This window comes from Mesoplodon bidens (assembly GCF_964165515.1).
Source record: "Mesoplodon bidens genome assembly, chromosome: 3".
Classification (NCBI taxonomy): Eukaryota; Metazoa; Chordata; class Mammalia; order Artiodactyla; family Ziphiidae; genus Mesoplodon; species Mesoplodon bidens.
In genome coordinates, this window is record NC_138178.1 from 132,546,571 (window position 1) to 132,558,179 (window position 11,609).

The window sequence follows — 11,609 nt, forward strand, 5'->3', positions numbered from 1 at the left end:
CTAGGAAACTACCACAAGCCCACTTTCATTTTTTAGCCCTTTAAAGTCTTTTTCGTATACAAAAGCAGTACATACTTATTGTAGAAAAAAAAAACACGAAACTGTCCTGAGCAGACAGTGAGTTTCCCTACTCTTGTGAAGTAATATCCATTAACATGTTGGGGTTAAGTCTTTTTAACTTTATTCTATACATATGCAAATTACAAATATTTATGTACTTAAATCCTTTATTTTAACAGAAGACTATTCTATAACAGACTGTTATGAAACTCTATTTTTCATTTTTTCAATTAATTGTAAACAACTTTCCAAATGAAGGTATACAGCACTCCCGCATTTTTTTAGTGGCTGCATAGTATTACATTATATGACTACCAAAATTTATAAAACGTATTCTCTATTCAGGGACACTTCAATTGTTTCTTTTGCTATTATAAACAATGGTTTTACTAATATTCTTGTCCACACAAATGAATGTGTGTACTTCCTTAGGGTAAATAGCCAGAAATGCCTGTGTGCATTCTAACTGTGATACATCATTATCAATTTATTCCAAAAAAAGTTCATCAGTTATACTTCCAGCAACTGTTGTGTGAAAATACTGTGAAACAGAAAATATATATTGGTCTCTACCCTCAGTTCCTGGCACAGAGCTCCTAAAACCCTTGAACTGTCCTAAGTGATAAGAGCACCAGGAGCAACTTTTGTTCCAAAATTTGGTCTTTGACTGATTCCTGACACAAAGCTCCCAAATCCCTTGGAATTTTCTGGGTGACAGGAATGTCTTTTGTTCTAATGAGGTGCGTCTTGGTGGGCTCCTGGATAGCTTCAGGATGGTGGCTGGTCGCCAGAAAGATCAAGTCATGATCAGAAGCTTGGAACTTTCAGCCCCACACCCCTATCATCCAGGAAGGGGAGAGAGGCTGGAAATGAAGTTAATAATCAGTCATGCCCATGTGATGAGCCTCCATAAAAATCCCAATAACATGGGGTTCAAGGAGCTTCCAGGTTGGTGGTGCACCCCAACTCCACATCTCCATTCTCCAGACCTCACCCCATGTTCTCTTCATCTGGCTGTTCATCTGTATCCTTTATTATGTAATAAGCTGGTAAACTTATTTCCCTGATTTCTGTGAGCTGTTCAAGCAAATGATCTTATCCAAGGAGGGGGTCATGGAAATCCCCATTTGCAGCCAAGCTGAACACAAGTTGTAGGTAATCTGGGGACCTAATACTCGCGACTGGTGTCTGAAGTGGGGGATAGTCTCGTGGGACTGAGAGCTTAACCTGTGAGGTCTGAGCTAACTCCAGTTAATGTCAAAATTGAACTGAAGTGTAGGACACCCAGTATTGCAAAGAACTTATTGATATGGGGAAAACCCCATATATCTGGTGTCAGAAGTGTTGTGAGCATGGTAGTGTGAGAGTAAAGGAGAAACACAGGAGAAGAGTTGTTTTTCCTTTAAAATACTTCTCCAAGCCCTCACTATTACTGGGATCAGGAATATTTTTCATCCTTGCCAATCTTACAGGAAAAAAAGTCCAATTGTGTAATTTGCATTTCTTTGCTTATTAGTGAGATTTAGCTCATATTTAATGTACATTAGTCATTTATATTTTTTCTCCTAGGAATACATTTTCCATTATATATGACCATTTTTTAAAAAGTATCTAAAGTTATCTAAAGACCATCTCATCTACCTTAATGAGTCTGGGTTTGAAAAAAATATGAATTCTGTAGAAAGATGTTTTTTTCCTATCCAAATACAATACACTCAACTTAAAATTCATCACAAATAAAAAGGTTAGACACTTAGTTTGCAAAGTCCTTCTGAAAACATATCTCCATTCTCCAAGTAATCTACATCTCATTCCTATATTTACTTTATATAAAACATCAGAAATGTGAAATAAGTATATATCCTGAAAAAGTTAATGAAACAGTCCTTTTTTCCAGTACAATTCCTCAAGTTATCTGAATTAGTGAGCTAAAAATTTGAGTTTTCCTTCACTGAGTTTTCCTTCAAAGAAAAAAAAAAGATACATTTAAATCTCTTAAAAGATAAAGTATAATTTCCTGCATATATTTTAATTGGCTCATCATTACTATCCATTAATCACCTTTAATAAACCATTCAGATGTTACCTGTAAAAGTTTTGGGCAAATTATGGCATTATTACACATTTTTAAATATTATTATTTCATAAGAGAAATGAAAAAGTTTATCTGTATTCAAAACTTCTATAAAAATATTTTTCATCCAAGTACAAAACATCACATGGCAGTATCATTTCATATCAGTTGCTGTAATTGTTTTAATACCTTCAAAGCACATGAATATGCTTTTTCTCCAACATTAATGGACTTAGGATCATCATCATCCAAGTCTTCCCAAATCCTCACATCACCATCACTTCCACAAGTTACAATACAACTGTGAAGGAAACACACTCGTTAAAAAGTCACCCAGTTTTAGGCTTATTAATTTTTTTGGAATGTTACTTTATCTCTTTTCTAATAAAATCAAGGTATTAGCCAATATGTTTCCTCATTTTACATACATAAACCTCAATAACAAGGACTGTTAACCTCCTATTCTGTAAAATGAAAGGTAAGTTTATGCTTTCTACAGTTTCTCCTTGGCATAAAGTTCCTTATATATTTGTAACAATGTAAGAAAAATGAATGTAATCTCTCTAACAACAGGGACCAGGTCTACTTTGCTTACCATTGTGTCTCTAGCACAAAGTAGTCTCTAACAAATAGAAGCTTTGATAAATGTTGAATGAATAAATGGATGAATGGAAGAGCTCAATTATCCAAAGCTGATTATTCAAATGGCTATCTGTCAACTCCCAAATCGTTTTCTGAGTGCTTTTCTTCATTCGGTATGTGTCCTCTCTGGGCACATACAAAAGCAAATAAAATACAAAAATAAAATGGTAAATGGTGGAGTCTCAATGTGCAACTGATCCCAGGTTAAGATGGAGCAGGGAGCCAAGGGCCTAAGCCAGTGGCATGTGGCTCTGCACCAGTTCACAGAGACCTGCCCACAGCATTCCCACTCAGGATACTGAGAAGTCAATGTCGTCTTGGACGTGTCTTCATCTCCCAGAAGCAGTGGAGTGCACATCTCTTGGAATCATGGCCCATCAGGCATTCAACATGTTCCTCAGTGCACAGAGCTGGAGAGGATCCCCTTGGTCTCTGCTGAGGCACCCAGGCAGAATGCTAGTGAAATGGGGCCACACTTCAGTATGTCGCTGCCTGACCACGGCGTGAGCTACTGCCCTCAAGTGACTTTCACTCCTTCCCAGATGATTTACACTCAGGGAATGTCTCCTTCCCAGCCAGGAATGATGACTTTCAAGTGGCCCCAGGCGATGCCCTTAGGAGAGCCCAGTATTTCAGGGGTGGCCCCGACCTTTGGTGGGAATCTAAGGATGCCCCCCAATGGGCCGCCAGTTCTCACTTGCCAGTGGAATCCCAATGATGTCCCACATCAGAATGTGAACCATGCCTTATTCTGGCCTCCCAACAGTAACTTCTTAACAGAGGGCCTTTAACACCTAAAACATTATTGGATCCAACCATGCCTTCCACTGAGGCCCCAGCAATGCTCCCCTCTTTGGATCAGATGTTGCCTCCTAGAAACCCCACAACTTTGGGATGCCCCCAGCTGGATCGCCATTATTGCTGGCTTTGAAATCCCAGGGCTCTTTTGTGAGCCAGCCAGTCTCCCAGGAAGACCCCTTCCTACCTAAGCAGCCCTTACCTGCTCCACGGAGAGCAGAGCAGTACTCCGGAGCCCAGGAAAGGGCTCCCAGGAGGAGAACCGCACTTTCAAGGCCTTACCGCTGCAACTATGAGAACTGTGAAAAAGCTTATACTAAGCACTCCCACCTCGTGAGTCACCAACGCAAACACACAGGCGAAAGGCCCTATAAATGCATGTGAGAAGACTGTACTTGGTCCTTCTTCCGTTCCAATGAACTTAGAAGACATACTCGGATACACACCAAATACCGACCACGTAAATGTGACCAGTGAGGCCGACAATTCATGAGATCTGACCATCTCAGGCAACATCAAAGGACTCATATGCGGGTGCCAACATCCCCAGACCCACTGGCTGACAGTGGACGTATGGCTGGTCCTCCTGCTCCTGGTCTTTAGGTCAATCTGCTCTTCCCCTCATTTTGGCTTCTCTGCTCAGATCCTGCCTGCCTCTGACCAGCTAGTCTCTTTGGTGGGTGTAGGCTTTGATGAAGACAGAAAGATTTTGAGACAGTGTGGAACCCCATATAGCTCTGGACCTAGTCGGGGCCCATCAAAAACTGTCTTGGGTGTCCTCACATCTCTGGGGCCACCTACTTTTGTGCCAAGTTCAGCCACATGGGAAGATGGAGCAAAGTAGAGATTGGGAGCCTTATAAAAAGCTCTTTATCTTATGTCACTCCCAGCTTGAAACCCTTTAGCCACTCTCCTTTGCCTGCTACATAAAATCCAAGTTCCTTATCTTGGTCTTTGACAGTTTCCAGAGACAGACTATGTTCAAATCCTGAATTTACCACTTACTAGCCATGTGACTTTGGGAAAGGTCTTTGATCATTATGTCAAGTTCCCTCTTCTGGTAAAAGAAAAACAGTATTGGACTGCTGTGAACACATCTTATGTACAAAATCAGATTCTCTCCAGCACTCACCAGCCTCATGCCCAGAGTTTGCCTCCTCCCATCATTTCCAGACTTGGATGGAATGCCCCCACAGGACATGGGATCTGGCACCTCAAGTAGCCACTAGCAGCCCAGGAATGTGGAAGAGTTAGTGCTCCTGGGGTAACATTTGACTAATGGGAGATGGGAGAAATCCAGGCCGATAAATTCCCTCTTCTTCCCTCCCTTCCCTGAACTGGCACAAGACACCATTTCTCCCAGTGGGGAGACCTCCCAAGTAGCCAGTGGACACACCTTCTGTGCCTCTTCCAGGCTTGTCATGAAGCAGACTCAACCTATCACCTGGCATTACCTCCCATTCCTCCTTGCATCGAGTCCCTTTTCTCACTCTCAATGCTCTGCATTTGCATCACCCAAATAAAACATTGGTACTTAAAAAAAAGGGGGGGGGGCTTCCCTGTGGCACAGTGGTTGAGAGTCTGCCTGCCGATGCAGGGGACACGGGTTCGTGCCCCGGTCTGGGAAGATCCCACATGCCGTGGAGCGGCTGGGCCCGTGAGCCATGGCCGCTGAGCCTGCGCGTCTGGAGCCTGTGCTCCGCAATGGGAGAGGCCACAACAGTGAGAGGCCCGTGTACCGCAAAAAAAAAAAAAAAAGAAAGAAAGAAAACAGAGCTTATACAGAGGAGACACTGAAATTTAATCTCTACAGAAGCAAATGAGAATTGAACAAGTTGTATATTAAAAGGTGAAATGGTGAATGATTTAATGTTGAAATTCTGTGATTGCTCTTTGGAATATCTTGACTTTTGGGAAGAATCTTTTGATAGACCTCTTCTTTTTAATTATATAAATTTATGTTCTGTGCCAAAATGAAATGAAGTAGGGTTAAAATTTGTGAAACATTTAAGGGAGTCATAAGTAGAGAGAACTTACTTGATGAATTTTGTCTTTAAAAATATTGTAGGCCCTCCCTGGTGGCGCAGTGGTTGAGAGTCCGCCTGCCGATGCAGGGGATGCGGGTTCGTGCCCCGGTCTGGGAGGATCCCATATGCCGCAGAGCGGCTGGGCCCGTGAGCCATGGCCGCTGGGCCTGCGCATCCGGAGCCTGTGCTCCGCAATGGGAGAGGCCACAACAGTGAGAGGCCCGCGTACCGCAAAAAGAAAAAAAAAAAAAAAAAAAAAAAAAAAAAAAAAATATTGTAGGCCTAATTATCGAAAAAGGGTATTCTAAAAACAGGTGAAAAGACAGAACCTGTAAAAATACTGAAGGTGAAATATTTATCCATTTCAGGTAAGGCAAATTTTTAAAAATTGAGACTCTTCCATTTAGTAGAATTTGCTCTAAGCTTACCAGGTATTGAGAACCTAAAAGGAGTGTTTTCTCATTGAAAAATATTATGATATAAAGAAAAGAATTAACTGAAGGTCTCACTTCAAATTTATTAACCGTAAAATGCAACTCTGAAGAAGACTAGAGCCAGTTTTATAAGGAAAATAAATGAGTATAGTGAAAAAAACATTTTTCAGAAAAATATCAGCTACATCATGTTAGACAGACTAAAAAAATTGATTAAAGTACATGAATACGTGCCAAGAATGACTATTTTACTTATGTTAATGTTTAGATTATATATATTCAATGTAAAGAAGTTTCTTAATGTCACAAATTTTTTTTAGGAAAAATTGTTTTGAAATAGTTTTTGAATAGAAATATGTTACAGACCTACCAAAACAGAATAATTTGCCAATCAAAAAATAATTTTTAAGAAACTGTACTTTTAATTATTTTGAAATCCTTCTCCCCATTCTCAAAGGTATGCTGGTTTAGGTGATAAATTAAGAAATCCACAGTAAGTTTCAGAGAAAAGGGCTAATTTTTTTTTAAAAAATTTGATGTGGACCAGTTCTAAAGTCTTTATTGAGTTTGTTACAATATTGCTTATGTATTATGTTTTGGTTTTTTGGCCTGCAGGCATGTGGGATCTTAGCTCCCTGGCCAGGTATCGAACCCACACCCCCTGTATTAGAAGGTGAAGTCTTAACCACTGGACCACCAGGGAAGTCCCAGCAAAGGGCTAATTCTATCATGCCTTTATCCTCTTTATGACATAACTCTAAGAAGCCAATGATTACCAAGGCATTTCTCACTATCTGGATCCTCCATCCTCCCACAGCAATGTTCTTTCCCTAATCTTACCACCCCTCCCTAACCCTTCCACTGGGCCTCATGAGATTCATCGTCAGGCACCAGCAAAATCAACTTTTTTCTGAACATTCCTCTGAGGACACCATTTCCTCTTCAGCCCTCTTAAGTGGTGGCTGATTTCTTTTCTACATCCCTCTGGGATCTGGAGGTGGGCCTTTCCTGCACTTCATTACCACTTCCATTCTACTGCCACACCCTACTCTCTCTTTAAAACAAAAGGCCTGGGGCTTCCCTGGTGGCGCAGTGGTTGAGAGTCTGCCTGCCCACGCAGGGGACATGGGTTCGTGCCCGGGTCTGGGAAGATCCCATGTGCCGCGGAGCGGCTGAGCCCTTGAGCCATGGCCGCTGAGCCTGCGCGTCTGGAGCCTGTGCCCCGCAACGGGAGAGGCCACAGCAGTGAGAGGCCTGCGTACCGCAATAAAAAAAAAAAGGCCTGAAACTGTCATCAGACCAGCTACAAATTCCTCAAGAGAAATCCCCTTGTTCCCTAAAGATTTTTGGCACAAGGCTCATTGTTATTCCTTCTCTAACAACACTATTCCTATCATAATTCTTAGTATTTTCAATAACTATGTAGATGAAACCTTCTGACACTCGATCTTGCCCTCCACCCCACCTCAGACTCCCATGGTTACAACCTAGATTTTGTCTTTACCAACAATGCAACTGCTTCATAATCTCAACTTCAAGCATCCTAATCACTTATCGTTTCATCTTATACCCTTAATATCCTAACTCCAACAATTTTTAAATTCTATGAGGATCTACAATCTATGGAAACTACCTTTCACTGTTTCTCACTCCCTCAAATTCTCACATCCCTCCTAATCTGGCTTAGATTCCATAGTCTGTCATTAAAATCACTCCTTCGCATTACTCTCGAATCCCTTGCCCTTCTTTCACTTTGTCATACTTACCCGGAAAAACCCGAACCCTGGTTAAATCCAACTCTCTGCCTATTAATAAATTTGCACTTATAGAGCTAAATAGGGCTGGAGAAAACACATAACCAGGTTGTTTGATCTCACTTTAAATTCGTGATCACTAATTTGAACTAGATCTTTAGTCCTGCCCTGGAATCCAATTACATTTTCTTAGTCCATTCAACTTTCCCTCTCTACTAACCCTCTATCTCATATCTACTCCTCTTTCTTCAAACCTCTACCTCCTGTCCACTCTCGACTAATGACTTTACTTCCTATTTCACTCAGAATACAGAAGCAATCTATAGATATTATTCACATGTTCTCCCTATTCCTCCTAGGTGCCCCTTCCCTCTACTTATAAAATTGACCATGTTCCTATCTTTGGCCAATCTCTCCTGCTTTTCACTATATCATAGCTCCTCTCATCTACTCAAAGACACCACTCCAGCAGTTCTCCCTCTTTCTACTCTAACAACAGCTTATCCCTCTCTGTTGGATCATCTCCACTCACATATATGCTGTAATCTCTCTCCCCTTAAAACAAAAATCACCTTTCCTGACTCCACATTCCTATCCGACTACCCTCATTCTTTGAGTGTCATCCTCATAAAACTCCAATTCCTCCCTTTCCATTCTCCTGAATCCATTGCAACAAAGCTTTTATCAACACTCTGTTAAAAAAAAAAAAAAAAAAAAAAGCTCAAGCTCATCCATAGCCTCCACATCACTACAAGCAGCATTTACAATAGTTTATTATTTCCTCCTCCTTAAAATACTTTATATTTGGCTTACTGATACCATTCTTGTGTCTTGGTTTTCTACTTTTCTAGCCATCCCTTCTTATTCTCTTTAGCTGGATCCTCCCTCTCTTACTTGATCTCTAAATATTCTGGAGTACCCAGGGTTTAGCCCTCGAAGCTTTTTTTAAAAATACATTCACTCCCTCCCTAGGTGGTTTCATCCAAGTTCATAGCATTAAATATCACGTGTATACTGACATCTCCCCTATTCAGATTTTCAGCCAGTACCTCAATCCTGAATTCCAGGAGGTATCAGCTGAAGATGTAGATTTCTATCTCTAACTCAAGTTTCTCCTCTGATCTTTAGACCCATTTATCTAACTGTCTACATCTCTAGTTGGATTTCTCAAAGAAATCTTACACTAACTAGGTTCAAATGCAAACTCATAATCTCCACCCCCTGTTCTACCTCTGAAATATGCTCCTCTCCAAATGTTTCAGGTATCTCCTAATGGCCAATTACTTCCCCAAACATCCAGAAACGCAGATGTTATGCCAGAAACCTCCCTCTTCTTCATCTTTAATATCTGATCCATTCTACTGATTTCACCTCTTAAATATTTCCTGAATATATCCTCTTTCTCCATACCCATGTCTACTCTAGTCCAAGCTTCCATCACACTCAACCGGACTAATACAGATACCTCCCAATAGTCTCTTTGCATCCATTCCTGCTCCTTTTCCAATTCATTCTCTATGTATCTTTTCAAAAACAAGACTGATCACGTCTCTCTGCTTCAAATCTTTAATACCTTCCTACTGCTTTTAGGATAAAAACAGGATTCCTTAATAAAGAAAGAAGGCCTTGGATAGGATGCCCACTCCATACCTTCACAAATTTCTCTCTCACCAATCTGTGCATCACTCTCTACATGTAAGCATGGCTAGCTTTCTTTCAGTCCTTTGAGAATATCATGATCCCTAACCCCACCAGAACTTTGCAGAGTGTTCCCTCTACCTGGAATGCCAACATCACCACCCCACTGCCACCATCACCCGTCTCTTTATACTTCTTAATGTCTAACTCAATCTTCAGATCTCATCTGAAGAAACACTTCCTCAGAGATGCCTTCCCTGCCTCCTCAAATTCGACCAACTTCCCCTCACATATGCTTATCACTGCATTATCACTTAGTATTTCTAAGTGTAATTCTAAATGTACATTTATTTTTGCGATTAATCTGTACTCCACGTCTGTCAATCTACAAAGACCTTAAGGTCAATAGGGAAAAGATTGTTCTTTGTTTGCGCTACTGTATCTCTAGCCCCAGTGGAGTAGACATGCAAATATTTGTTCAATGAATGAATCAATATAGGAGTGACAGCAGAAGCCATACAACTGGACAGTACTGCATAGGAATGGGATTTAGAAAGACAAAAGGGATGATGGAAAAAATATTCACATATTGAAGTATGGGGAAATCACTGTGGCTTATACACGATTTAACTTAAATGTTATGCTAACTAGATCCGCCTGTCTTACGGCCTGTCAAACATACACCACACACCTGCTTTAACCATAAAAGAAAAGAATACACTTAAAAATCAAAAAGGAGTAACTACAGTTCAGGCATTCAATAATGGAGCTGGGAGGCCATTGTGGATACAGTTTTAGACACGTTCCTGCATTACGGAGAACCTGAATTTTCTGAACTGTATCATACTCAAGGATACCACCAAGCTGTTCTCAAAACAATATCTGAGAGCAGCTGCCAACTGCAACCTTATGGTCTCAAGGTCTCCCCTTATAACTAGGCAACCATATTGGACCCTAATCCTTACTTAACAAGCACCCTGACTTCTTGCAACTCCAATTATAATTCTCACAAACAACTTACGTAATTTTGCAGTCTGTGCTGTTATAAGCCTCCCCCATTTTGTAGTTCGACAGAATGCAATTCAAGTGCTTCTTTAATCTATGTCTCCTGGGCTATAGTCCTCAGTTTGGCTCAAATAAAACTCTTTTCTATTTCTCGCACAGATTGTTTATTGATTATACCCCTCCACAGGGACTAGAATAACCCTGAGAAAATATCACCATTTAGGAATCAAGCAGAGGAAATAAATTAGAAAAAAAAAGCTGTCAGAAAGTTAAAAACAATTTTAAAAAGGGAAGAGCATCACAAAAGGCAAGGGAGGATAAAATACCGAAAAGTTAGAACGGGCCACTAAATCTGACAAGCAGGCAGCTACCGTTCTGACAAAATAACTGATAATGTGAGATGCAGAAAGGAAGTGAACAATGGGGAAATGTGGGGGAAAGCTCATATCATTCCAACTCCTCTGGAAGTAAGATTTCACACTCGTTGGCTTTCCTGATATACTAAAACTGCCATGCTGGTCCGAATTAAACAGTAAATCTAAGAACATTTATGTGCCATTTTAGATATCAACCTTATTTCTATCTGGATGAGTAATTTTAGGCAGAACTGCTTACATGACATACAAGAATAACTTCTAACATTCACACCTGAAACGTTCTTTTTGTTTCTCAAAATACCTTACCTCCCAGAACCATCAAAACAGACATCTGTGTGTCCCTCTGTGTGCCCATATCTCATCGGCTTCTGAGTAGCAGGCATTTCTTCCTTTACCTATCTGAAAATGTTTTATAAAAGTCAGTGTTATTTTAAAGGACAGGAAAGCCGGGGACTGAACAGGAAGAAGGGAGGTTAGTCTCCTGCGGGACACGCCCTCGGCAGCCCCTTTTCCCCCACCCGAGGGGCACAAACAGGGAATAGGGGTGGGTCTGTCCGACACTAAGCCGGGAAGAGGACACGCTTCTCTTCGTTGGGCCGCACGCACGCGGGCAGCGGGACGGAGCACTCACCGAAGCTCCGCGACTGAGGAAAGGCGACGAGGAGCAACACAGACGGACGAGCAGCACGGGTGCACGGCGCTTCCCGCGCTCGGCTGCTCCCACTCTGCGCCTGCGCCGGCCCGCCCACGCCCGGCGCGGTCCCGACCCAGGTCGCTGGGCGGTGGCGTCAGCTGCGCGC

General features: G+C 41.5%; 1 protein-coding gene and 1 pseudogene across 2 annotated transcripts in view; one reads left to right on the forward strand and one right to left on the reverse strand.

Moving 5' to 3' along the window:
• Positions 1-11,531, reverse strand: part of WDHD1 (WD repeat and HMG-box DNA binding protein 1) — a 62,718-nt gene extending 51,187 nt beyond the window's left edge. Inside the window, exons 1-3 of the mRNA XM_081228842.1 lie at positions 11,441-11,531; positions 11,116-11,208; positions 2,324-2,435 (exon numbers count right to left, since the gene is read on the reverse strand). Of these exons, the coding sequence (XP_081084968.1) occupies positions 2,324-2,435; positions 11,116-11,192 (189 nt within the window). The 5' untranslated portion in view covers positions 11,193-11,208; positions 11,441-11,531. The remainder of the gene's footprint in view (positions 1-2,323; positions 2,436-11,115; positions 11,209-11,440) is intronic.
• Positions 2,606-8,892, forward strand: LOC308614972 (Krueppel-like factor 17; annotated as a pseudogene). The gene is made up of 3 exons: positions 2,606-2,612; positions 3,083-4,145; positions 8,762-8,892. The product of its transcript is annotated as a Krueppel-like factor 17 (transcript).
• Positions 11,532-11,609: the final 78 nt, after the last annotated feature.